Here is a 26,440-nt window from a genome sequence, read left to right as displayed (position 1 = left end):
TCTTGCTGCCGCTCAGCTTCGGCCTCGGCCTCCTTCATTAATGTCAATAGTTTTAACAGGAAACTGGATGTTAATTCACGTGAAAATCTATTTTTATTTGCTGTAAATGTAAAGGTTTTTTTAAATGCCAGGATGTCATTTTTACACTCCCTTGAGCTAGATAAATATAATACAAATAGTACATATTAAGCAACAATATGCAATGCTTGTGTTGCAGTGTAGAGCAGGAAACGGCTTCAGTTTATCCGCAACATATATTAATGGATGTCTGGAAGTTAAGTTCCGTAAGTATTTGACCTTTACTCAACCTACTTTAATTTGGTATCTTTTTGTGCAGTCCTACTTTATTAAGTAACCTTTAATATATGCTATTGAAGTTCAATCTGGCTGATTAGACCTCTCCAGGACTGTGTGGGTGTTTATCACAGACTGCCATTGATTGACATCTTGTTAGGGCTCTTTTCTTTTTGAGATAGGGAGACGGAGACTTGGTCGTTATAGTCCCGAGTCATTCTCGGTTTTTAGTCTGGTGCTGCATTTCTATTGAGTTACATGATTTTTTTAAACGCTGTTCTATCATTTGGATATATTCTGGCAAAAGTGTTGCAGTTTTTCCCCCTTCTAAGTCAAGAGTAGGGTTCAAAGGAACAGTAATAACCCGGGGGGGTGCGGTGGGGGGCCTTGTTTTTTTTTTTACAAAATGAATACCTCACCTCACCACCCCAATCATTTCTGTAGAGACCCTTAAAGGGGAACTCCACCGATTTTACGCTTCAAAGTGTGTTTACAGGTCTTGGGGAGTATTACTGCATATGCGAAGAAAGAGAAAGTAGTATGAAGCCTTTTGTGGCTTCAGAGGGAGCTGAATGAAATCTGATAAATTCAGCGTCGGTGTGGGCTGAAGATGAAGAAGAAAAAAGTATCAGGCGTGTGGAAAGAAGTGAGTTTACCAAACCTCTCATCATACAGCCCCTTAAAATAGTCTAGTTTGAAGTCCTTTTTGCCTTTTGAAGTCATCCATATTTTGAAGGCGCTGCATTGAATTTGTTGGGGCAGAAAAACGACACATTCTGCTCACATTTTTCTGACAGTGATTCAAATCGACACCATTCGTCATCTCAAAATACGCTCTCAGTCTGACAGTCTAAGCATTGCAGCGATAAGTCGATTAGTACATCGACAGGAGCTATTTGAACGATAACCGATTAATCATTATGAGAATAAAATTACTCTCCGACGATGAGAATACTTTCTGGTTTTGTTTATGTATGGGTCTTGGATTGTTGGTCGGACAAAACAAGACATTTTTCAATATAATTTCTCGACACGTTATAAACCAAATGCCTGATTGATTAACTGAGGGGGTGAAAAATCGTTCGATTTATTAATAAAGAAAATAACAATTTGCTTGGAGCCTCACACTTAAATAGGCCGCCTCGAAAGGAGTTAAGTCGTTTGCGAAAACCCTGAAAAGAGTGAATTTGCTGCTGATGAACATCTCTCCATAACTAGATATGACATGTGGCCTCCCAAGCGGAGTGCGCTGGCGTGCGCTTGGTGGGCAGCAGGTTCAGGAGGAGACTCGCCAGCGTGCCGCCTAATAACACAATGATGGACAAGGTCTGGCTCCAGACCCCTCTGAACAACAAGAGAGGCAACGGAAGGGGCTGCGCTCTGAGCTGGCCGCCGGGGGGACCAGAAGGTCCCCGGACACACACAGTCCTCTGCATTTTTTGCCACTTGCTGGCAAATATGTCGGCTCAACAGAATGGCAGAGTGCCGTGAAACCTCCAGTGAACAGAAGGCCGTCACTTTGTCCTTGATGAGGGCTGGAGCTGCTCCTTTAGATGTACAGTACAGTAGTGAACAGCTCCTCTCTCTCTCTCTCTCTCCGCCTCTCGCGGCTTCTCTCCCTTTAACGCTAATGGTGGAACCTCTGCGGTGAAAGCCATTTGTGTGGAAGTGTGTCTGCCTGTTATAAATGATGTTATGAGATCTAATGCGCTAGTTGTATCCCCCGCCCCACCAAGCCGCGGGGAGTCCACTGCCCGGTTTGCACGAGAGACAAAAGGCGGACTCGTCTGGATGCTTTTTCCTGCTGACCTCATTCTGTTCAGAGCTTCGTGTGCAGTGCTTTACACGGAGACACGTTCACTACACTCGCATGTATGGAAAGACAACTCAAGAGGAACTAGATGCACCCACACACATACATACACGCACACACACACACACACACACACACACACACACACACACACACACACACACACACACACACAAACATCAGTGTGTGAGCAAAAGAGACGTTGTACAGTGGCTGTCCTTGTCAGTAATTAGGGGTTCAGGAGGGATTGCAGAGGGACATTAGAACAGAAGAGAAAGAAGAAGACCCAGTGAGTTGATTTAATAAAAGTCCTTCCTTTGTTCCTCTCCAAAAGCGCCACATTATCAATTCTCAAACAAGGCCGCAACCCGCTCGAAAAACCAGCAAACCGCCCCCGTGCTCAAGCACAAAGAAGCCTCCATCATCGCACTCAGTGATAAACTGAGCTTCCTTTCAGCTGATATGAGAAAACAAATTCCACCTGTAGCGCCGCGGCCACCGCCTCCAGTCCATTTCTACTCGGCTCTCTCCTGACCTTTAGCCCGGCCCCTTGTTGTCGGCGCACTTGCCCGTGAACAGAGAGCGGGAGAAAAGAGCAGAGGGCGCAGCGCATATGGGAGGAAAGCGGCGGGAGGAGGGGTCAAGAGTCGCACTTTACTCCCATCTTCTCCCGCAGCAGTTTTTTTTTTTCAGGTGGCTGGTTTAGAGCCGAGCCGCACAGCATGTACAGTAACCGCTGCCCCCGGGGGAGACGCACGCTTGCTCGGCTCGGGCCTCGGCCTCATGTAATTCAAAGTGTTTTGTGTTTGGTCGTCTGTACACCTTGACTCGTACCGGGGACATAAATAGAAAGAAAAAACTGTCACCGTGGAGCGGGAGAAGCTGCGGAACGAGAGATAGATGTTTGGTGCTTTTGACAGCAAGTCCCCCGTGAAATGTGTGGCGTGCTGACTTATTATCATACTATGCATGTGTACTTCAAGGCCGCCGTCTGACTGGTGACGGAATTAATGGTCGGCCGTGTATACAGAGGCGCATTTTGTTCTGATAGATTTGGGAATGAATGGGCCATTTGGATGGCATCCTGATGCGTGTTTTTACTCCCTCACAAGCCACAATTTGCATTTTCTCCTGTTTGAACTATAAACCATCCTAAACCTCCAGTATGTTTATGGCTACGTAATGCAATTTGACTACAATAACTGTTGGAATGGGCTAGAACGTTATAATGGTGTGCTGATATGTCAGGCTGGTATTTTTTGCTGTTTGCATGCGCAGTAATTTCTCAATACTCTGGTGTGTGTCTTTGGAAGGCACTAAAATGATTATATAGCAGCGGCTTTGCATTTATTACCCCGTTAACTACAAATGGTGCAAACTATATACATAACTGCTCATCCTTTTTGAAAGCGCACCATGAGTTTTCACGCAGATTTTCTTTTTTTAACCATCCAAGCAACTGTTGGTTTCAATGCCTATGTTCGATGTTGGCACACAATTGAATTCACCATAGGGAGAGAGAGTACCACCTTTAGTGGTCAAAGGTCACTCTGACTGTCACAATGGCCTGCTTTTGCCATCAGTATTCATATGCTAATTATGACTGTAACTTGACTGGTTGGCATACAGCGCTAAGGCAGTAATTCTAGTTTGAGGAGATGACGTGATTATTGTCGGGATACAGATACAAGTAGGGATTGTTCTCACAGCTCTCCGTGATGATGCCTTCGAGGTTGCTCTGACATCCGACACTGCAGACGCTGCTGTCTCGTCGAGTTTTTTTTTTTTTACCCACTTTCTTTTTAAAACCCACATCGCTCTCAAATCAGGTTTCCTTGTCCATTGCCGGAGCGTTCCAGATCTAGTGCTGTCTTGAAGAAGAATATAAAGCATGACTCCCCAGAGGGAAGGAAATGAAGTTCCAAGGCTTTTGGAGAACAGGTTGGCAGTGACTGCTGTCGTCCATTCGATTGGCTTTAAGAGGCTGGAACTTGTTATTGGCGCACAGCAACATCTCTACACAGACACAATCCACAGCCAGATATCCGACAACGCACCACAAATACACACTGCGCCTGAGTTACACATCGGAATGGGAAGCACGCAAAATCAAGCAGTGCTTTAAACTCAGTTACGCGTGTGCCATTGTTGCTATTGATGGCAGTGGAGAGTCCCGTCTCGTTTTTCCCCCCGTAAATAACCCATTCCTTCAAAACAGACACGCATAACGGGAGCATTATGGGGGTCACCCGTCTTGCTCAAGGACACGTGGGAGGTGGAGGCAGACCAACCAATCCTTCAGTGATGGCTGTCACCTGAGCTACGGCCTCCCGACAAGATTAAAAAATTGGAAATTCTGGGAACCGCCTTCCTGCCTCGAGGAAGGGCGTGTCCTACTCGAGGCAATCCAGTCGGCAGATTTTGTCACAAATTCCCGGCTGTAAGGTTTTTCTCGGGAGTGTGTCGACCGGCGGGGTCACGAGGTCAAACGCAGCACACGGGAGAAGGAATTGAAAGTGCCGAGGAGCAGCTGTCCAGATGATGGATAGAACAGGTGGCGTAGGGAGAGATGAGGATGAGGACAATGACGAGGAAGAAGAGGAGGAGACAGAGGGGAACACGCTGATATGCGTTTCAAAACCCATCTAGGTGGAGTAGAGACGAAATCAGTCCGGCCCGAGAAGGAGAAGGATTTATGAGCTCATCAGCCTTGATGGATGGGTGGCACAGTGCAGCGTGGGATCACTTTCCGCTGCTTTTTTTTATATCCGATTTCTCACAGCCTCACAGCCAAACACTCGCCGCAGCGAGAGCCAACCGATGGTCACGAAAGTGAGGCAACGGTTTATTCAAATATTGGCTGAAACTCCCGGCAGCAGCAGGACACGCGTTGACACTGCGTTTATCTCTCTTATGAATTATAGTCTTTGCTTTGGTGATATTTAACCAGCAGTTGCCAGGTAGACACGGCGAGCTGTCTTAGCTGATTGGAGAGGGGTGTAGACGGGCGGCATCACCGAGCGCTGTCTCCGTCACAGGGGAACGGCTGAGTCAGCGGGCTCCGGGAGGCCGCCGTCCATTTGTTAAGCCGCCTGTCACTTCCACTGCCCTCACTGTGGATCCTGCGGGTAGTTTATGTATTGATTTAACAGCGAGCCTTTCTCCATTTTTTAACATAAATGATGGCTCACTTGGCTCGATGCTCCGGAGCCGGCTGTGGCCGCGCGAGGCCCCGGCCTCCATCAGTAGTCGAAGCACAGAGGCTGCAGGCACAAGAAAAAAACGCTTTTATTCGGTAAATACGGGAAACAGGATGATAAGCGAAGATTCTAGTGTGATGCAGTCAACTATATTTTAGTGATACCTCACTGCGTCCGGATATACTCATTATTTTATTTTTTACTGCTCCACTTTTTTGCTTCTCACAAATCCTGCAACATCAAAAAAACAAAGCTCCTGGGATCCCGCCAAGCTCCCAAACACAACTTCTCAGCTGAATCCCGGAGCGCCAACGTTGTGCAGCTTCAGAGGAGAAAAATCCACAAGTCCCGAGTGTGTAGACTTGTTCAGTGTTATATAAAGGAGAATGTCACTGCTTTCCTGCCTTGAAATCACTCGTCTACGTTTTGGAGACAGTTTAGACACGTCAGTTTAGACACATTGCCAGTGTTCCCCTCAAATGAGGGAGTTGCAGTGTCTGATCAGATTCTGTGACATACACTAGTAGAGGAAAAGACTCAGAAGCAGCCTTTATGTCTTGCACACAGTTTTAAAAAATGGACAACAGCAGGTATCATCATGATTGAAGGCTATTGCTTTAGTCACCTTCGCTGAGAAGGTTGTGGTTTTGGTTCAGTTTAATCGTCTGTTTGTCAGCAGGATTACATAATAATTTTCCCCTCATGGAAACTGTTTTGGCGAAGGTCTGCGCTCTCCGAGTGCCCTTCAAGTTGATTCAAGCGCCCTTATTTTCTCACTAAAAGCAGCTAAGGCGGGGGGGGGAAGAAAATATTCTGCGATAAAAAGTTAATTTTCTGCTCTGCAACTGTGAAGACTTTGCTGCTGTGCTAATGCACAGCTCCTCAGAGAGCGCTGAACGAAAAGAAGAGACGAATACGGGCAAACGCAGCAGCACGCGGGTAAAAGCAGACGTTTAATACAGTCATTTGGATGCAAGTCAATTTGTACATCAGTGTAACATCTCAGATTTAAAATCTAGATTCGCCATTGTACGTCTGTTTGTGCTTGTGATCGTAAGTAACCCTTCCAAGGCCAGGAGAATACGACTGAGTTTATTCCCTTTAGCGCGCCAGTAAGTAATGACTTTAATAAAAAGAAACGCTCATTTGCTGACCATTACGATTGCACAACTCCCTGTGCTCTGAAGATGCTCTTTGTGAATGGAATCATGCTTTTAGATTCTTATAATTGTTTACGAGGTTGAATTCTCATTACAGAAAGCATAATTAATGCTCGAACACACGCTGAACTCCCGAGTCATTCATCAATGTTGGCCCAGTGAGGCGTCAAGGCAGCGAAATTACAAAACCGATCCTAATTAGCGACCCACTGTGTAATGATGAACTGTCATGGCGTTGGATGACGGGGCTCAGCGGCATGTTGTTGTCCGGTTACATCATTCGTTCATCATTCACCTCGATGCTCGATGGGGGCCGCTGGGCTGCTTAACATGCCACAGATGCTCCTTTTGATACTTCATCAGACTGATGCAACTGCGATCCAGACCTGGTAACACACTTTGTTTATTAGCCCCGAGGAGATCTGCTTTCTTCTTGATTTGTGGGGGGGAAAAGAAGATTCCTGACTTATTTATTCACCAGCAAGAAGAGCGCAGCGCTCCATCTTTGAGAGATAAAACAGTAAAGGCGAGGTTTCTGGAGATATTCATGAGGTGATTTGAAACGTTGGCAAATGGTACCCCCAAATGCCCCATTTTTCACGGGGTGGGGGGTCAGGAAGTTAACTGTAATCTGAGTGTAACACGGAGCAGTCCGACTCGCTGATGAACTGCAGCAGAGTGGGGGAGGCTGATTTTGTAGTGCGCTTTTGAGTCGCTACAGTACAGTAGGCATGAATTATGAAATGTGCACTTGGGACCGGCGGTAGTGCAGATCATGCATAAATGCAGGAGCAAGCTGGGCTGTGTGAGTGTTGGAGGGTGTGAGAGCTGGAGGACGGCCTCTGCTGAAGCCCACACGCTCTCTTATAAACATCTCCATTACAGGTGGAGGAGGCCGAGCCATGTGGGCGCACTTCACTTCACCGTACCTGTTCAAATGTGCCATCACACACTAGTGGGGAGATCTGTTCTTGTCCTGCTAATCTGGAAACTCACAAATCATCTGGGAATTGTCATCCGGTTCAAACTGGATCGTTGAAAGAAGGCCACTCTTTAGAAGATGCTCTCTTCTAATTTAAATAATTTTCTCACAATTTTCAGGCTAATTTCCAGACTGCAACTCATCTAAAGTGGAAACCACATGTGGTATCAATCCCAACATCTACATACCGTAATAAACCTATACGTGTATGTAAAGGATGTCTGACAGCCCTGTTGTACAAATGTCGTTTAGCTAATTACCAGGTTAAAGTAATCGTGTTAATTCTCACCCAGATAATTCGTTTTTTCTTTTTCTAAATTCTGGATTAATTTTCTTTAATAATAGTGCTCTCTTTGAAAACAAAGGCAAAATGAGTAGAGAGTCAAAACCATCATCAGCAAGCAGGTGGTGCCTCCCAGCATGCACTGGTGCAACAGACCCTGCACTCATGGACATGCCTCATTTTATGTGTGGAGTCGAATTGTAGCGACTGTTATTGCGTTTTACGTTGTGCGCCACTGCTTTAAACAATTAGGTAGAACAAGTGAATATGGGAGGAACAATAATGAGGTTCTTCTAAATGGTTTAGAAGTACAAAGTACATCACTTTGAAGTGGCGATCATAAGCCGGCTGCAGCTGAAGACTCTCCTGTATGCTGTGAAGTATTTATATCGAAGAATATTAGCTCACTGCAAAGTCTTATCACGTACACATTTGGACGAGAAGAAAACTTACTGAAGTCTCTCAAAAAGTACCGTTCAAGGAATAGTTTGACATTTTGGGAAATATACTTATCTTCTTTCTTTCTGGGAGTTATAATTTTTGTACAATGTGCACAATGTAAACGTCAAAGTTTCCATGTGCCTTTCAAGTGAGATGTTCGGCTTGTTGGAGGCAGTTTGAGTAGGTGGACTGATGCCTTTTATTCTCATGACTCGAGTCATACATTTAGTTCATCTGTAAACAGGACTAAGTGAGCGTCAGCTACGAGGCGGATAAGATGTCTCCACATGGATCATACTGTATGTGGGCTGGTAGCTGGTACAGTATTTATTTATTTTTCCCTTTGAAATAGCAGAGGGCTCCTCCCTTCTGTATCTTCATCTTCATCTTCTCATCTCTCTCTCTCTCTCTCTCTCTCTCTCTCTCTCTCTCTCTCTCTCTCCTGCAGGGTTGTGGTTTTTTGATGTAAAGAATATCAAACATCAATTCTGGATTGGGCCTCTTTGTGCACCAATTACGCTCTGCTGTTTGTTGGGATGCCAAACACACGTTTTTTTCTTCTAATGAGCAAACGTGCTGATTAACAGTTGCTCTCTTTTTTTTTCACAGAATGTATTCACTTCATCTAAAATGTTAACATTATGCTATTCATCCATTTCTTATTAGCATCTGCTTTCAAAGCCAAGAGACAAAACAAGACAAATTCCATGGCTGGTGTCTTTTGAAGAGACTCTTGGGGGAGCGGAGAGGGAGGCCTGACTCAAACGTATCAGTTGCGCTATAATTCAATTAAAGCATCTTTTGAGAGAGAGGAGAAAGGAGTACCTCTGCCCGGGGTTCCTCCCTTTTGACTACCCATCAGCCCCCAACACGAGGAGTTGAATAAAAAATTTGACCCGGCTCTGAGGATGTCATCATTAAATCAGACCGTAAGGGAGCCCATACATTTCAAACCAGCTATTTGATCTCCCTTTCTGATCTGATCCGCTTTTGTGATCTATTATGAACAAGAGTGAGATGGAAAGGAGAGAGGAGAGGCGGTATTAAGACGTTTCTGGTTAAATGCAGTTTTTTTTCCTTTCTCCCCCTGCCTGCACCTCAACCTGTACACCCGCCTCCATCTCTTCTCCTCCTCTGCAGGACATCAACTAACATTTAATTGACAGCAGAGGAAGATAAAAGAAGCAGGAGAGAAATAAACCTCCCAGGTGTAGGATGACTGTGATGTCATGCTGTAGTTGTGAGGACGAGGCCGATGGGAGCTCTTACGTACAAAATCTCTGTTGGCTTGGTATTGAGAGGTGCAGCCATGTGAGCTATGCTGCTCTGATCTCTGCACTGTGTGTGTGTGTGTGTGTGTGTGAGCACTGCCATATGGACACTTAATCAGTCGCCATACAATTCTTGATTAACTCCTCGTCGTCATCATCACCATCAGTGGATCAAGGAGGGACTTGACTCGTCTGTTAACTTTCCACAGTGTTTCTCGGGGTGTTTATCAATGGGACTGCAGGAGGTATTTTTCTCAGAGCAATGCACCTAAAATAGAAGCTTTTATCTGCGTCCTATAGCCCTTCATAACATTCTCTGTATGAGTCATTGTCTGCGCTGCTCCACCTGAGGGTTTCATAGAGAGGATTCTCCGTTGGGATGATATACCAGCATGCATCTATTTCCTCTTCCTGCGCCGCAGCTTATGTGAAACTAGAGCTGTGGTTTATGTCTTTCTCCAGCAGTTCTGGGACCGGAGACTCACTGAAGTTCTCTGGCAGGTACCCCGAGGCAGTTTATATTCATACAACTTCGAACCACAGACAGAAATAAATCTTCTTCTAAACGTCTTTTTGAAAACGTAGAACACAATGGAAGTGGCATTAACGCGACAAAAGCTCTAGTAATTTCTCTCTGGAGTAATCTGTGGTCTCGTTTTGGCTTTTTGGTGGTTTGTTGGAAACATTTAGGCGGCAACCATTTTTTTTACCTTTGAACATCAAGGATGAGCAGCTCATTACATATAATGTGTCAGCATGTCCCTCCTACCACTGAATTATTGTTATTGATGGACGGTATTAACTTTAAAGAGCCGTATGGGGAAATTATAGTGTGTTCAAGGGGAAAATGAGAAGGAGTAAAAACTGCATTACCTGGCTGCTAACAATAATGCAGTTATAAAGATAGTCCTCAGAAAATTAAGAGTCATCGGCTGTCATCATTCAGACCCACATGTAACTGGAATATGAGCATGAAAATGCTTCCCTGGCTACTGTTGGGTATTGTGAAGCTAATTGTAAGCAAACTTTCAACAAAGTAGGCTAATTTCCATCAACTGGTTTGAAGTGAATGACCTCGGCTACGCAAAGAGTAGTGTACTTAGAAGTTGGCAGTCAATGCGACTACGCTTTAATCCGCTAGTAAAAGAAGTGGTGTTTGCCAACTGGAAGCAAAACAAGTCCTCTTGGCCATCTGATCCATTTACGAGAGAAAAATAGAGAAAAGGTCTTCTGGTATTTGTTCCATTTGGGTAATTTGAATTGTTCCAAATATGAATTGTTGGTCATCTGACTGGTCCACATGCACTTGTTGTTGCTACTACAGACATGTTTATGCGCGTTATAGGAAATGTTCGAGAAGACGGCGACAGCATCAGTCTTGAGTTTTATGCGGCGACAAAAGAAAGAAAGCACCTCAATTGAGTGTAAAATAGTTTTTACACAATAAGCTATTTATATTGAATTTCTCCGTTTCCAAACAGCTTTTCTAATGCGATACTTTAAAAATGTGCATAACACAAGTTCATGGAAAACGTGGCTAGTGTGAACACAGTCAGTGAATAGTCGATAATGGCATAAGGTCGTGGAGCAGCTTTGGCTTATTGATTAACAATAACTTTGGTTCATTCATCACCCCAGAGCCAGACGCCCCCTTGGTCTCCAGGTGGTGCAGCAGGTGGCAGCTGTGAACAAACTGGAACCAGGCCAGCTAAGCGCTGTGGGAAAGGCTGGATTTCACCTGCTAAAAGATTTATCTGGTTGTTGAGCCCCCATTGACTCCCACATGGTGGCTTCACTATCTCCCCAAACGCCCAAAAACCAACCAGCACCAGGAATAGAACTACCTGGTCCCGGATTTTTTTGTGCCAATTACTTTGGAGCTATTTAATTAAACACAACCTTAATTAGTGCTATTGACCATCTGAACGCAATATACTCTTTTTAAGATGGATTCTGACCCTTACAAGACCTAGCATTGTATTCACAATTGCTCTTATCTGCTGACCGCTCCTAACTAAGATAACTCACGAACAGAAGGGTCGACCCTGTTACTCTGCATGACATCGTGTTTCATGACTGAACTGACGCCCTACAGGGATTGGTTGACAGGTCTGTATCAGTGAAACTCAATGAGAGTAGATGGATAGATTTTATTTTAAATATTTTGTGATCTGTTACAGTTTGTCACAGATTTCATACATGAATTGAATCGAGCCTTGAAGACGTTACTCACAGTGGGGTCACACTACGTCTGGTTGGTAAAATGCAGTCCACGAGGCAGAAGTTGGAGTAAGAGCAGCAATGAGGTTCGTGCAGACTCTGGTGACTGTGAACCAACATCCTGCACTGAACTAAGATCCAAATCAAACATCCTTGTGAAGCGCATTATGCAGGTCTGCACGGTCTCATATATGGCATTTCTCCCTGTTTATTCAACTCTCACTGTGTGTGTGTAAAAGCGTCACTCTGACTGTACGAGAAATTCCCACTGTGTTTTCATTTCACATGACACCGAAGACTGGACACCACTTTAAAGCATTGCTTTGCAGCAGGGAGCGTCCTGTGTGAACTCTTTCTAGCATTGCTGTGTTTCTTCTTGTGGGAGGAGATATTGACATCGATAATATAAAGGAGTGGCGGCACCAAACGTTATATATACATACTGTATGTGTATTTATATATCCCGATTCACGGCTCAAACTGAGCAGAAGCTTGTGTTGGAGGTACCGTGAAGACAGCAACAACAAAATATTCTAACTATTCCAGGTAATAGAATCCCAAACAGCTGCAGTAAATCAGCCCATGTGGTGAGATGAATGCAGAAAGTTTGGCTTTTTGAGAAAATGTGCTGAAAATGCAAAAATCGGTCTCTCAGTGCATGTTCAATTATTCAAGCATACATTTTTAAATAATTCATTTTAATGTCCTTACTTTGATGAAAATTCTGCTCCCTCTACACAATGGCATCATAGCTGGCACTTGACCTTGTGTTCCTGATTAAGAAAGTCACAGTCAGAGTTTCGCTGCTAAGAAGACTGAAGGAAACATCAACTTCAGTTGGCAAGTTAACAGATGTGCCTACGAGCAACAAATGCTAACCAAGTGAGCGAGGAAGCTAACATCGACGTCCATGAGGCCTGTCGGTCATAGCTCATGTAGAAACAGAGACAAAGAAAACACATGGTTGAATACTTGCGTTTTCTGTACATGTGACAAGGAGTTTTATTACTTTTATGTACTTGCCACTTGTTCTTGATTTTGCTGTGGGCAAAACCCCCTGAAATATATCCGCGTGAGACACCACAATGAGACCACAAATTGCTAAAATGACAAAAGAAATAGGGCTGAAATAAGCATAATTTTCCATTCAAAGACTGCTAGTGTTAGTCAGCTGATCTCACGTTAAAGGTAAGTGAGTAGAGCATGTGAAGAGTATTTTTCTAGCACACCACGACATCTTTTTTTCTGTTTAGAAAAACATCTCTCTTTGAGATTCTCTTCAGCTCCTGAAGAACAAATTACAGAGGCCGGCCTCTGGCAGAAAATGATATAAGATTGTTGTGTCTCAGAACCATATCTCAAAGAATAACTGGAGCAGGTCGACAGCTCAGCTCGTGAACCGCTGTTCCATGATGTTTTGGTCACTTCATTTGCTGAAGGTACGTCCATATAAACCACACAGAAACCCTTTATTCATTCGTCTTTCAACTATTGTTCCACATTCAGTTATTCATTGTTCTTCAAGCTGACGTACGATGCCAACAAGAGAGAAAAGAAATTAAGTGAGTGATTCTCAACAGTTTATATGCCTCTCCTTTACTCGGGTGACAGCCGTCTGAAGGAAGCAGAAACCTCGGTGCTTGTGTCTTTAAATGGTTTATTCCTCACAGGCGCGTTGAAGCCGCACACATTGAAAATAATTTAAACGTTATGCACATTTCCGTGAAAAATCATAGATTAAATAAACCTGCTCTCTTTAACTAATAACTCCCTCAGGGCTGTGTGTTCCTGACAGTCCTCTCACACTTCCCCATCCATCGGCTGCACACACCAGAGTTTTAAGAGTCTGGTTAAAGTGTTGCCTGTTGCTCCTCATTCTTACTTACAACACATAGATGTGTGTGGCTGTCGTGAGCAACATGAAACAATTATTTGTAGATCATCATTACCAGGACTGTGTTTATGTAGCAATATGAAGAAGGGGCAACTGCTTTTTTCTTTTTGTATGTAAAACAGTCCAATCTAACTGAATGAAACTTCATGAATCATTTTAGAAATACAAAATAGCAACATGCAAAAAAAACAGGCCGGCTTTTTAGCTACATTTCCATTTTAGTCATAGCAGCACGGTTGAATTTAACTGCAGATGGTTATTGTATGGATCAGTGTGATGAGGAAGTCAATGTTGATTTATTTGTCCCGTAACTTGAGTACTTAAGTAACGGCACTTTCATAGTAATTTGAACCCAGGCGACGATCTTTTCTTAAAACTAATGAAGTAGTTTTGATCTCTAAACCGAACAAAGTAGTTTAGTTCTCTAAAACTAACAAAGTAGTTTTGTTCTCTTAACCTAACTAAGTAGTTTCCTGTGAAGATGGAAGTTTATTTTGAAAAGATCATATACATGAAACGAGCAGAAATTGACGTGTTCATATGTTTTGTAGGAAAACGCACGAAAAATTTAACTTTTTGTAAACTATCATATGAATCGTTGTATGAGGATACTTTTAATGAACGTGTGATATTAAATGCATTATCAGGCAAATTTAGTCATAACATTATCTAAAGTGCAGGACGCACTTGGCTGCCATCTGCACATGGTTCATGAAAGTAAAGCCGTCTCTTTAGATTTTTAGCTACCAGGCATCACTGTTTCCCATACACTAACACCATCCCAGCGTTCACACATTAACCAACAAGTGTTTTTTCCCCCTGTGCCTAATAATACATCTAGGTATCATACTCAGTATGGGACTTTCTAATGTGTCACATCCTTTTGCCCGTACAATCTACAGCAACAGAATCTCCCTGATGAACGTACATGTGTTTGTATGCTAACACCGAGCTAACACTTCATGTGTGTGTGTGTGTGTGAGAGGGAACGCTGAGCGCTTCCATGTCCCCCTAAGTGCTCCTGAATGTCACATCCTATCTGCAGCCTGTCCCCGAGGCACAAATGGACACTCCATCCACTTGTCAGGTGATTAATCTCCGCTTCCTTCTCTCTCCCTCATCTCCTCTCCATCTCGTATTCACTCTGTACACACAGCTTCGTCAGCCATTCAGAGGGCCGTCACACACAGACACACACACACTTACTGCACTCTCTCCACCAGTCTCCGCCCAGTGAAGATCAATGAGGAAGACGGATGTATTATTCAGCGCATTCATTTTAGAGGTGGAGGGGGCTCCTTTTGATTTTTTTCTATTAGTGCTCTGGCAGGATTATCAGGATTCCTCCAAAGGATGACGACGTCACCGGACGAACAAGGAGAGAGAAAGTACAGGAGAAGGGAAGCGGTTTACAGAGAGCGGACTGGACAGGCGGTGGATGGAGCAGAAACACCTCTGGCGGCTCAGAGATGTTCTGGGAAGCCGTGTTGCGGTGCTAATGGGCTTCTAGAGGCAGAACAGGGGCGGATGCTTTAGTGCGACTGCTGGGCCCTCACGCTGCCGAATGCTGATTAGTGATGGGAGGGCCAGCGAGAGCTCACAGAGGACGGCATACCTGCAAGCGTTACGTTGCGTACACTAAAGCACGCACACGCACGGGAGAGAACCGCCGAGCAATGTGACAAACTCGACGGCCTCTTGTCCTCCATAGAGGCGAGACATTCGGTTGTAAAGTGGTGGAGTGATTTCTGTCAATGGCCAGGGATTCTGAGGGGCAGAAACTTTCCATTTTTTTACAACCCCGCTCGGAAACATTGAGCCATTCGGTCCAGGCTTAGAAAGGAAAAGTGCGTTTAATGAGACATGCCCTGCCATCTCCGGCTTGTAACCCCCAATTGAGGAGACAATGAAATTTCATTGGCCCGTACTGTGTAATCCCCGACTTCCTTAATGTAATTGGAAATCAAAGAGTCCTTTTCAGAGTCCTTTTATTACTCAAAGCAGCTGGATGGAGGTTTTTTTGTATCAATGCGGTTATTGGTCTCCAACAGGCTTAGGATGTGGGCCATTTACTGTGGGAAACCAATAAAGTTTCTTCATGATGGAGTCAGGTAGTCTTACATCTGACTCACGCGGAGATACACCAAATCCTTTGAATGTGTGAAGTTGTGACGCATCCTATTCAATTGTTTTCTATAAAGAGCAGGAGATCTGGCCAAAGGTTTGACTGATGGATACGGCTTGTCAACTTCACAGACTGCTCGCCGTATCTGGATTTCATAACCATGACTCAACTTCAACTTAACGCTAAATGGGATCAGTCTACCGCAACATAGCAGGCCTCCGATCCAACAGTCAACTATGAAACACGATTGTGTCACTGCATTGTCGTTTAATGTGAATCAGACCCCTTTAGGTTCTGCTACGTCTTTCGGTTGTACAGGGTTTGGTGTATCTCCACCATCAATCCTGACTTTAATCTGCATTGTATCACTTGCATGTTCCAGGCCGGTTACTATTATTGTGGGATTAATTGGCGCTCCTGGGTCCAATCTGCCAGGTATTGTCGGCATTGATTATGGACGTGATGTCCAAATCAAGTTTGTAGACCGCAGGAAAGAGAAAGAGATTAAGACAAATCTGCCTTCTGTCTTCTGCCAAATTCAAACTTTTATTTCACTCCCCTCCACAATTTTCCAGCCCCGTCTCTCCTCCTCGGCTCCAGCTGTTGCAGTGGCTTTACCAGTTATTAACACACAATTACAATCTATTTAGAAAGCATCACTGAGAGGACCAGTGCTGTTAGCAGCTCATTTTCTACTAAATTAACTTGTACTCAGTGCCAGAAGTCTAGGAAAAAGGCCTCCAAAATCTTTCTGTACCGTCTGTAAGTAAAAGTGGTAATGATTATGAGTTTCTTTCATCAGGGAGCTGATTAATTGGGACACCAATAATTGGTTGTTTTCTGTAAAAACAGCTGCGTAGCGCCGTGATGGCCTTTGTTAGTCTCTCGGGCTGTTTTTAAATGGCACACAGAAAATGTCATGTGTATGAATCTATTAGTGCTTGCCGATAATTGAGTGACTGTAAAACGCACAGAATACACAAAAATCCGCACACATATGGAAATCTTTAGATTTACAGCCATTTACAACATTGTCATTTTAATTTTCCTCCCAAACGCTCAGGCATCTATATGCAAATCATCACTGTCGGACTTAATTTAGCTGACTACGACATCATAACGCGTCTTTTATTGTTTCGTGAGTGAGCCTTATGTACCTGGGCATGGCTCCCCTCCCCCCTCACGCTCCCCTCTCCTCCCCTGATGCACCTTTAATGTGTCGTGGTGAATCGAGAACAGCAGGGTGGGAGGTAGGCTGCACACTGAGAGCCCACGAGGCACGCCAAGATCAAGCAACGGAGAGAAAGGAGACATTCCTCTGCATACATGAATATCATTCCGGCGAGCGAGCGAGAGAGAGCGAGAGAAAAGAACAAAGACCCACCAAGTTAATGACTTTTCTGCATCTTCAAGTGTGCCGCTGCGTCTCCTCCGCCCTGTTGTAGTTGCCGAGTTCAAACGAAGAAAAACAAGTAGCTGAGGCAGGGGTAGCTGAGATAAGAGCTCTTATTGGCAACATGGTTTTGTCTTTACTTGTCATCGCCCTGTTATGGTATATTAAAACGGCACAGACACAATGGAATGGATCAAATTACTACTTGTATGCGGGGGTCGCTCATGCTCAACCACAATAATTAACAGCCAAATCTGCAGTTCTTCTCAGCTCTAAGGAGCATGATAGCGTCTTTTAGCTCAATGTTTACGGCCCGCAATTCAACTCTTTCGGTTCACTCTCAGTGCTCTCGTAGCATCATTTTGGCCGCAGAGGACACCCTTTTCACTTAAAAAGAGCACTAAAAAGCCACTGCACACTATACCTCCTCATGCCACAGCAGTTCGACAAGTAAGCAAGTAGCTAGCGAAGATAGAGCATTTAAGCTAGCAGCTAAAGAGACAGATGTCTCTCTTGCAAATCAGAAGTGGTTTCTTGCAACCAAAAGTGACAAGAGAGGGTGGAGCTAAGTACTGAATAAGACATTTGTCGATCAACACAGTTACAATGAACTTCATGAACTGAAAACACACTGTGAAGGGTTTAAAGTTGGAATACAAAAAGACAGACAAGTCCCAGACTGGAGATTGCGGTGGTAGCGATCTGTCAATCACAAGGCAGCCACGCCCTAAATAATATGGTCTATTATACTCTAAATGGGACCATAGCTTACTAAATGAGCATCCTGCTGTATTGAATACTTGAAATTATAGCGATTGAGACCATAAACTCATGTTTGAGTCATTTTCTCATAGATAGATATACATACAATTTATTGTTAGGGAGTTATTCTGTATGGATGTTTTTCTTTTGCAAACTTCCTACATTTAAAGAGTGCCTTTGAATCTCCCATGAGACTAAACTGGAACTTGTTGCTGGTGGGAATATAACATACCTTCCGGGTCCTTCCAACTGCACATGTAGGCCTATGTGTCAGTGGTTTTGTTCAACCCCGTAGCTGCAGTTGCATTTCTTTTTACTTTGGTTGGAGAAATTGTTATCGCTGCTTTGTTCATGATTATATGGATTTCTTTCCTTATGACTGTTGCATGGTGGTAATAAGCTATTCCATTTATCTTAGTGTCTGACACAAATGCTGTTTGAGAAGGTTTTAGATGACTAGGACATTTTCTGTAGCTGCAGGAAATATTTGAATGAAGGCTGTGTTGTCCATTTTTTGTCCAGCGAAGAAAAAAAAATAGTAAATCACAAGCCTTGAAATGCAAGATACCAGTGACATCACACAAATAATTAATGTGAGGTTTCTCTTGGACCGCTCTACATCAAGCAACAATCATACTTTTTGTGTTTACTGATACTTAATAACTCACATCAACGTCATTATATGTATCAAGTCCACCTCAGGTCCTACGGGTGAGCTTGCTAATAAAGATGAACAACTACGTAAATCTGAGGTTGATGGCAAAGCCATTAGTTTAGCAGGTTCGCAGTCATAAAGCAAAGTATAATTAAATTCCGAACTGGATCACCAAAGTCGGGTTCCTCCGAGCACTGAGAGAATGATCACTGTGCTGAATAATGATGTCGTTTGAATCATAAATTCAATCAAATTAAACTTCTAATCTTTCTCAAAATGATTTGCAATAAAAAACCACCTTCCTGATGGAGTTTGTTCTTATTCCGCACATGCTGTCCCGCCGCTCGATGGCGACGGTCAAGGTGCCCTTGTGCGCGGCACTTTGCTCCCAGCAGTTCCTGAGGAGCTGATCTGTAACCCAGATGTGAAAGAGTGGAGAGAGAGAGAGAGAGAGAGAGGCACTGTTTATGTCCGCGGTGCGATACGAAAGAAGAAAACATGTTCAACAAACCTGCACGGGTAAAGGTCAAAAGAATAATCATCATCATTTCCACCGACATCATAGCACTTCAATATTTCCCTGCTCCCCTCTCTGCCAAACACCCGGAACAAGCTAATTAAATCGTCTGTCAGGCGTGGAAATCACTCTGCTTTCATCCTTTCTCCATTCACGTCCGTCACGTCAGGGACATGCATAATGACACGTGTTTTGGGGGGCTGTAATTCCCTCGTGCATGTTAGACATGTCTCTCCAATCGGCCCCCGCCTGCATGCTAATCATTAGTATGCCGCTGTGTTCTTTCACGACTACGTTAGCAGGCTGCACTTGTCCAAGACGCGTGTTTAAAAAGCGTCGAGGAGGATGTGTGGCGGCGCTATTTGAAGTTTGTAGAGTCAGTTTGGGAGGTTATGCAGATCAAGCGGCATCACGAAGACACGCAGGTTATGGGAAACACGCACACACACGCACACACACACTGCACACACACACACACACACACACACACACACACACACACACACACATACTCCCTCAGTGCTTTAAACTTGAAGCTGCCAGTCGTCCAGGAATGCGCTCTTTCCAGGAGTCTCTCTTTAAGAGCAGAGCAGGAGGCCAGTTCAGCTCATTGTACAAACAACTTCCTCACAGCCGGAGGATGACAAATGCTGGCTGCTTGTACAGCTCATCAGAGAAATTTTGAATGAATCTGTCGTTTGAGTGTGATTGCTTTCTGCCCCTGTTTTGCTCCTCTCGCTTGCAGCATGCGTGTGTGTGAGTGTGCGATTTAGCAAAGATGTACTAAATATGGACAGTGCCCTGTTGTTTGGCCATTAAGGGATGCTTTCCAGCTGAGAGAGCCATTAACCTGTTTGAGAGAATGCACAATGTGACGGGGCCAGAAACACAGACTTGAACGTTTATCCAAGCGACTGTCTGCAGAAGAAGAACGTGCTCCCTGTCGTGAATGGGTGAAACTGTCGCTGACTGTCTGTAAATGAACTGAAAGGAAACTGTTCTGTGTTTGTGTTCCTCAGACCAGCGCGGTGCTCTGCTCGGGAGGCTGCGCCCTGCTGGCCGTCAGCTCCCTGTTGGCCATCATCACCATCTTCCTGCCCAGCGGAGGATGTGAGAGGAGGATCTGCACCCTGGCTGGATACATGCAGATGGCTTCAGGTCGGTGCCGATGTGAATGCGCACACAGACAAACTCATACCAGATCCAAACAGAGAGGCTTCTCACAAATATCAAAAATGACACCCCGTCGTTCACCTCTGAAACAAACGCTGATATTGCTGTCTAGCACTCAAAGAAAAAGAAAAAGAGAAAACAGCTCACTTTGTTGCCCGTCAGTCAGTCAAAAGAAACCAACAAAGAAAAGAAACAACTCGAGGACAGCTGCTGCTAGGCAACCAGTGTCTGCATAGCACTCGTACGAGGTGAACCAGCGAAGGGAAGGCCGAGGATAGATTTAGAGCCCGCTGTTAAAAAGACAATTATGCCTCCTTAACACAGGTCATTGGTTCAGGGTCGCGTGTGACTTATCAGGCCGCCGCTCTCACTCAAACAGAAGCGGTCGTCTCGTAAACAGAGCGCGGCGGCTTCAAAAGCCCTCAACGGAGCACCGCTCAGTACCAGCCTTCACACGCTTGCTTTGTGCAGCGAGCCATTTTTAATAGCATGTTGGCACAGACAGTTATTCTTTTCTGTAATTATGTGAGCGGATAGGATTCCTGTGCGCTTAACTTACAGCAACATATTTTGTTACAAAGCTCTTCTAGCACTTCCTCAGTCCCGAATTGTTATTTCAACAGCAGTTGCCTGGCCTCCATCCTTGAGAATACTGAGCAGCTGATTTAAATATCTGCATGTGGCAGTTAATGAAGCGGAATTAGAGGCGGAATTCATTGGGCAGGTTAAATCTTTACAGACACAACTGGGACTTTCCACACGTTTAATGGGGTGTTAAAAGTGGCGCTTATTGCTCGCGGCCATAACTCTAATACTTCTCTGTCCGCCGGACCTCGAAATCTGATCAACGTTGCTTCGGGTGGAGGAAAAGGAGTCTGCGCGTGTCTTCATAGCGGCAGACCTTCGCAGAACAACAGTGCGAAGCGAGGAGCCGGGCCTTTGTTCCGTTTCCAGGTCGACTCTTGTCTAGATAGACGGAGGTTTCATAGAGAGCCCACAAAGCCTTGAGGGCAGATCAGATGAGTGTTTGTTTTCCCAGCATGCAAGTGTGTGTGTGTGTGTGTGTGTGTGTGTGTGAAGGAGTGTGTGCTGAGTGCTACCAAAGAAGGCTGGTAAACTGAAGCAGGTAGATAAAGAACAATGGTTTTCTTTGTGGCGTGCATCTTATCAGTGTTGCATATGAAAGTGTGTGTTTTTCTCGCAGAGTGTGAGAAATGAGCTGCTGACGAGACGCTTGTCAACTTTCCCTCTGTAGATAGAAGCCTGTTTTGATCCACATGTTTACTACAGTACTGCTGACAGCCAATGCAGATGTCAGTGTGTTTGTGTGTGTGTGTGTGTGTGTGTGTGTGTGTGTGTGTGTGTGTGTGTGGTTTGTTACTCTACTTATGATGGCTGGAAGTCATTATGAAGACAAAAATCAAAAGAGATTTCCTCCAAAGTGAGGACATATTGCTGATCGTGACTTCTTTCAAGGTTCGGGACGTGTTTAAAATGTGTGAAGACGATGGTAAAGGTTGGAGTTTAAGTCACTTTGAACCAGGGTTTTTGAGAAGCTCTTTTTTTTCTTTTGCAGAACATCAAAAGTGTAAACCAAGGAAATCTCAGATAGCAAGGGAGGGCCGGGTCTATTTGATGGGCAGCATCAAATAGACCCGCTTGGACAGGAACGTTGTCAGCTGGTAGGATTGAAGAAAAGGGGAAAAAGAATTTCAGATACAAAAGCAAAAGAATTCTGCACTTTCCTCATTCCTCACGGGGATATATATATATATATATATATATATATATATATATATATATATATAATGTTATTAGAGCCTGTTGCACTTAAACAATTGTATGCCACAATTGAATTACTTGGTGAAAGATGTCCTCTAAACAGTCCACCTCCATCACTTGCTGTTTCCATTCCAGCATCTGCTACATCTTTGTGTTACTGCTGCTACCACACAGCTACAAACGCAGAAGGCTCAACCCAGGAACATTTGTCTGTCCTCTAAGAAGTAGAAGCGCATGACCTTACATATCCACAATTGCGTCATGTCTCGCGGCGTACACACACACACACTCAGCCGAGGGCTGGTTTGAACGAGGAAAAACCTTTTTGTGTTTTCCTTGGTAAAACCGCCTCGGCCTTTTCCTTTCTCGGCCTCGGTCCCGTGGGCGAAGTCCAGAATTAGATGTGAACTTGCTAACCCTCCACTGGGTCAGCTCAGCGCTCCATCCAGCGGTTCAGCTGCTGCGCTATCAATGTTTTATGCTCAGAGAGAGAGAAAGAGAGGGAGGCAGAACATTTCTGTGTGCTGAGGCGGGGAGCTTTTCCTCCTGTCATGCATATTTCATCAGCCTGTTCTTCTTAGTGGTCAGGATCCATTGGATTGGACGGCTCTTTGGTCGGGCAATGTGTGTGTGTGTGTGGGTGGAGAGGATGAACAGACAGATGTTCACATATGAATTCACACACTTTACAGGGAAGGGAAATAAATACGAGCGTTACTGATTCAATGCACGTGAATGACACACAAACTGAACGTTTTGTTTTCATTCGGACCAGAGCTCAGGTTCCAGGTCTGCAGCTGAACGCCGCGGTGAGGTTTCCTTCGCGGCACGACGCTCAGCCAGACTCTCGCGGTGCGGTTATCTGTTCAGAGCTGGAGACATGTCACACTCGGCTGAGTGTACAAGCACTCGCTGCACATACAAGCTTAATCTCAGTGCTTTTCCTGCAGGGTTATTGCCATATTAACATATAAAGATAATTTATGGGAAGTGCTTGCATACAAACACAGCTGCGTTGATGTTGTTTTTCTCTTTTTGTCGATATGGCCGCAAGTGAGTAGTATTCCAGTTAAAAAAAGAAAATGTTTTCCTGTGAAAATGGCGCTTTGGGAGTTACTCGGGTGGAGGACTTGAAAGGGATACGCCTGAAGCGGTGGTTTTCTGCTCTTAAAAGAAATATAAACCACAGTGTATTTTTTTCTTCCCTTACCTGTGCAGTCGGAGATCTTTGTGATGCTTGTGGTTGTTCATTCTTACATGGAGAGATAACAGGAGAGAAACGGCACAATTGGTGAACCGCAAGTGGAATCTGGCTTTACTTTGAGTGCTGAATTTGTCAGCGCTCTCTGGTGACAGGTTTTTCCAAGCAAACAGTATGTAAACTCAAATTGTACAGGGGTGGTGACGAGGGATCCCTGTAATTTAAGACGTATTTCATGTGCGGCAGAGTCAAAATGTTTTCAACATATCACATGATCCTATTGAAGTCCCTTCACCTCAAGACAACACACTCGTCGAGTGAAGCGATCAGCAATTTCCCAAACTGGAAGCACAACAAGTTAATTGAAAAAACATATTTTTAGGTGATTACCCCATCATATACAGGTGAAGTCCTGAAGTAATAAAATAAAGCTAACTTTATTTGGTAAATGTAGATTTATCGTGGTGATGTACAAAGCCTTAGGATTTGACACTCATGCCACTTAACATACACTTTAACTTAAACACACATGTCACTTTAACATACACTTACATTAACGTTATCTGTTTATCTGAGCACTTTACCTTATACTTGATTTAATATCATTGCACTGTTGTTGTCGTTGATTGTTGATTGTTGTTTGTCTCGTCTAACGTCTCATGTCTAATGTATGCACCTTCCGCCTAGAAAAATTCCTCGTTTGTGTAAACATTCCTGGCAAATAAACGGTTTCTGATTCTGATTCTGATGTAGACTTCAGCATATATTTTTGCTCACATCATTTGGAAACGTTATCACTGGTTTTCGTATGTGAAAACATGTTTTGATCCTTTAAAACTATGCAAACTCATCAAAGTATTTAGCTGTGCACACCTACAGAAACCAGATTTTTTTTCTCATCTTTTCCAATTTCAATAATGGTCAGTTGGTTGCTCCACGTTTTTGGTCCGGACTGAAATATCTCAACAATTATTGGATAGATTGATTGAAACTTGCTACAGACATTCATGTCTCCCTCAGGATGCAAATGTCAGCATGCTCACATTTAATTAGGAATAATATAAGATGGGGAACATGGTAAACATTCTGCCTGCTTGACATCAGCATATTCACTGTGAGCATGTTAGCGTGCTGACATTAATTATTTAGCTCAAAGCACATCTGTGGCCAAGTACAGCCTCACAGAGCCGCCAGCAATCGCTGTAGACCCTTAGTCTTGTTAGAGGCTAAACATAGAAAACTATTCAGTTAGTTTAGTTTAAAAAATATTGACTTGTCCCAAAAAACTATTTTAAGTGGTAAAAATGTGGCTTTCATTTCGAAGCCCTTGTGAGTACTCAACCCCCATGTTTGATGTGTGGAGAGGCAGGTTTAGTTGCTCATGGGCGCATGGGAAACCAGCCTCTTGTTGTACAACAATATCAGTAACAGCTACATTATTCTCTGACGTCCTTTGATTCATCCACAGGAATGTATTTCAATCAAAACCGCGACCCCGTCGCCGCTGCTGGCTCTGACGGAAGGCATTTTGTCGTCTCAGCAGGAGGAATGAGAACGACTCTGTGGGGGAATCTCGTCATTCGTTCAGTGAACCAAGTTTTGGCCCAAAAAAAGCTTTTCTAATTTACAGCTCAACTCCATCCAACCCCCGCTGTACCCGGTGAACATTTCCCTTTGAAGCGTCCCCCCCCCTTTACAACAGCTATGGAACTGTGCCTCCTCATCTGCATCTCCATCAGAAGGAGCCCTTCGCTGTTTTTTACCCCGAGCCTGGCTGCTCGGGAGCGCACAAGTGTGGAGTTCCTGTTTGTTTCCCTCACACACACACACACACACACACACACACACACTCACACTCACACTCTCGCATCCAGTTGCATTGTGCTGATGCCGAGGAAGCCCGGCCTGCTGTGTCAGCGTTCCCTTGGGCAAAGCTGCTCCGCAGATGTCCTCGGAACGCACGCCGATGAAAATAGGAAGTTGCTTTGATCAAAGCACCTGCTGTGTTATTTCAGTGCCGCCGCCGCCGCTGGAGCCCATATGGTACCCGCGCCAGCTGTCAATCACCTCTCCGATACAGATGAATACATTTCCCATATCAGGCTGCATTAGAGCGGCAGACTCTATTAGCAGAGTGTTTTTTCCCTGTGATTGGACCGTCGCTCATGCCGCTTCCCAAGCGTTCCTCTGACAGAAAGTCTCAGACATAGTGAGAGAACTTTTCTGAGAGCGCGGACGCCACTGAAGCATTGTTTGATTCCCTCTGCCATCTTTGAACTCCTCCCAGCTGCCTCCAGGCATAAGATGTAGCCGGTCCTGTCCAGTTCTCCACAGCTCTCTCTCTCTCTGTGTGTGATGGGAGCAACTTCAGGTCAGGATTCCTCGCCAGCCGATCTTTTTGGGGGTCTTTCATTTCTGTTCCGAAGCTTTCTGCTCCGTCCTCCAGGCTACTTCCCTCTCATTTAAAATGCTGTGTGTCTGAATGTGTGTGTGTGCGTACGCTCATTTATCCGGCCTGTCACTCACTCCTCCATCCAATTCTCTCTTTCATCCTGTCGTCTCCTCTCCCCTCGCTGAGAGAATCCCTTATATACGCACTTGTCTTTACCTCTTTTGGGCTGTTTTCTGTTCGATCACTGATGTTTCATTCCGTTTCATCACGAGTCGGCCCGGCTCGAGGGAGAACTCAAAGGAACGAGAGAGCGGTCGATGCGGCCTCCGTTTGTTGGCGCGCTGACAGAATGTGACCCAGTTTAGATGCAGCGTGATGCTGACACTGTGACCTCTTCACCTGTGACTCACAACGCGCCGACTACACATTAATCATAGACGTGCGTCGCGTCGTCACGGTGTTTGTGCGTGTGTCACTTTTTGTATAATCAGGGCGGCATTTTGGTCTCGCTGTTGACAGTGATGTGATTGGTCACACACACACACACACACACACACACACACACACACACACACACACACACACACACACACACACACACACACACACACAATCTGAATGTTCTTTAATTTTTGCTTAATAAATCCCATAAATTAAACAGGACTGGACCAGATTTACACAGAAATCATTAATATTTCCTGGAGTTGCTACACGGCCACGTGACAAAACGTTCACAAATATGCAACGTGTTTGCTTCATTCATTAATACTTTCCCCTGCTGTATTACAGCATTTATCATCATTGCAAATGGATAAACCAGGCCTAATGTATGCGTATGAATCAGAGCCTGCGTTTGATTGTGTGTTTGTTAATGCAGAGCTC

The 26,440-nt window shown here is 44.5% G+C and overlaps 1 protein-coding gene across 1 annotated transcript in view; it reads left to right on the top strand.

Moving 5' to 3' along the window:
- Positions 1–26,440, top strand: part of lhfpl7 (LHFPL tetraspan subfamily member 7) — a gene marked incomplete at both ends in the record, with an annotated part of 84,536 nt that overhangs the window by 3,448 nt on the left and 54,648 nt on the right. Inside the window, one exon of the mRNA XM_079237685.1 lies at positions 20,030–20,168. Coding sequence (XP_079093811.1) covers positions 20,030–20,168 — 139 coding nt within the window. The remainder of the gene's footprint in view (positions 1–20,029; positions 20,169–26,440) is intronic.

Source organism: Taurulus bubalis (assembly GCF_910589615.1).
Source record: "Taurulus bubalis genome assembly, chromosome: 2".
Classification (NCBI taxonomy): domain Eukaryota; kingdom Metazoa; phylum Chordata; class Actinopteri; order Perciformes; family Cottidae; genus Taurulus; species Taurulus bubalis.
The sequence above is the reverse complement of the archived record's forward strand: the minus strand, read 5'-3'. Positions and strand labels throughout refer to the sequence as shown.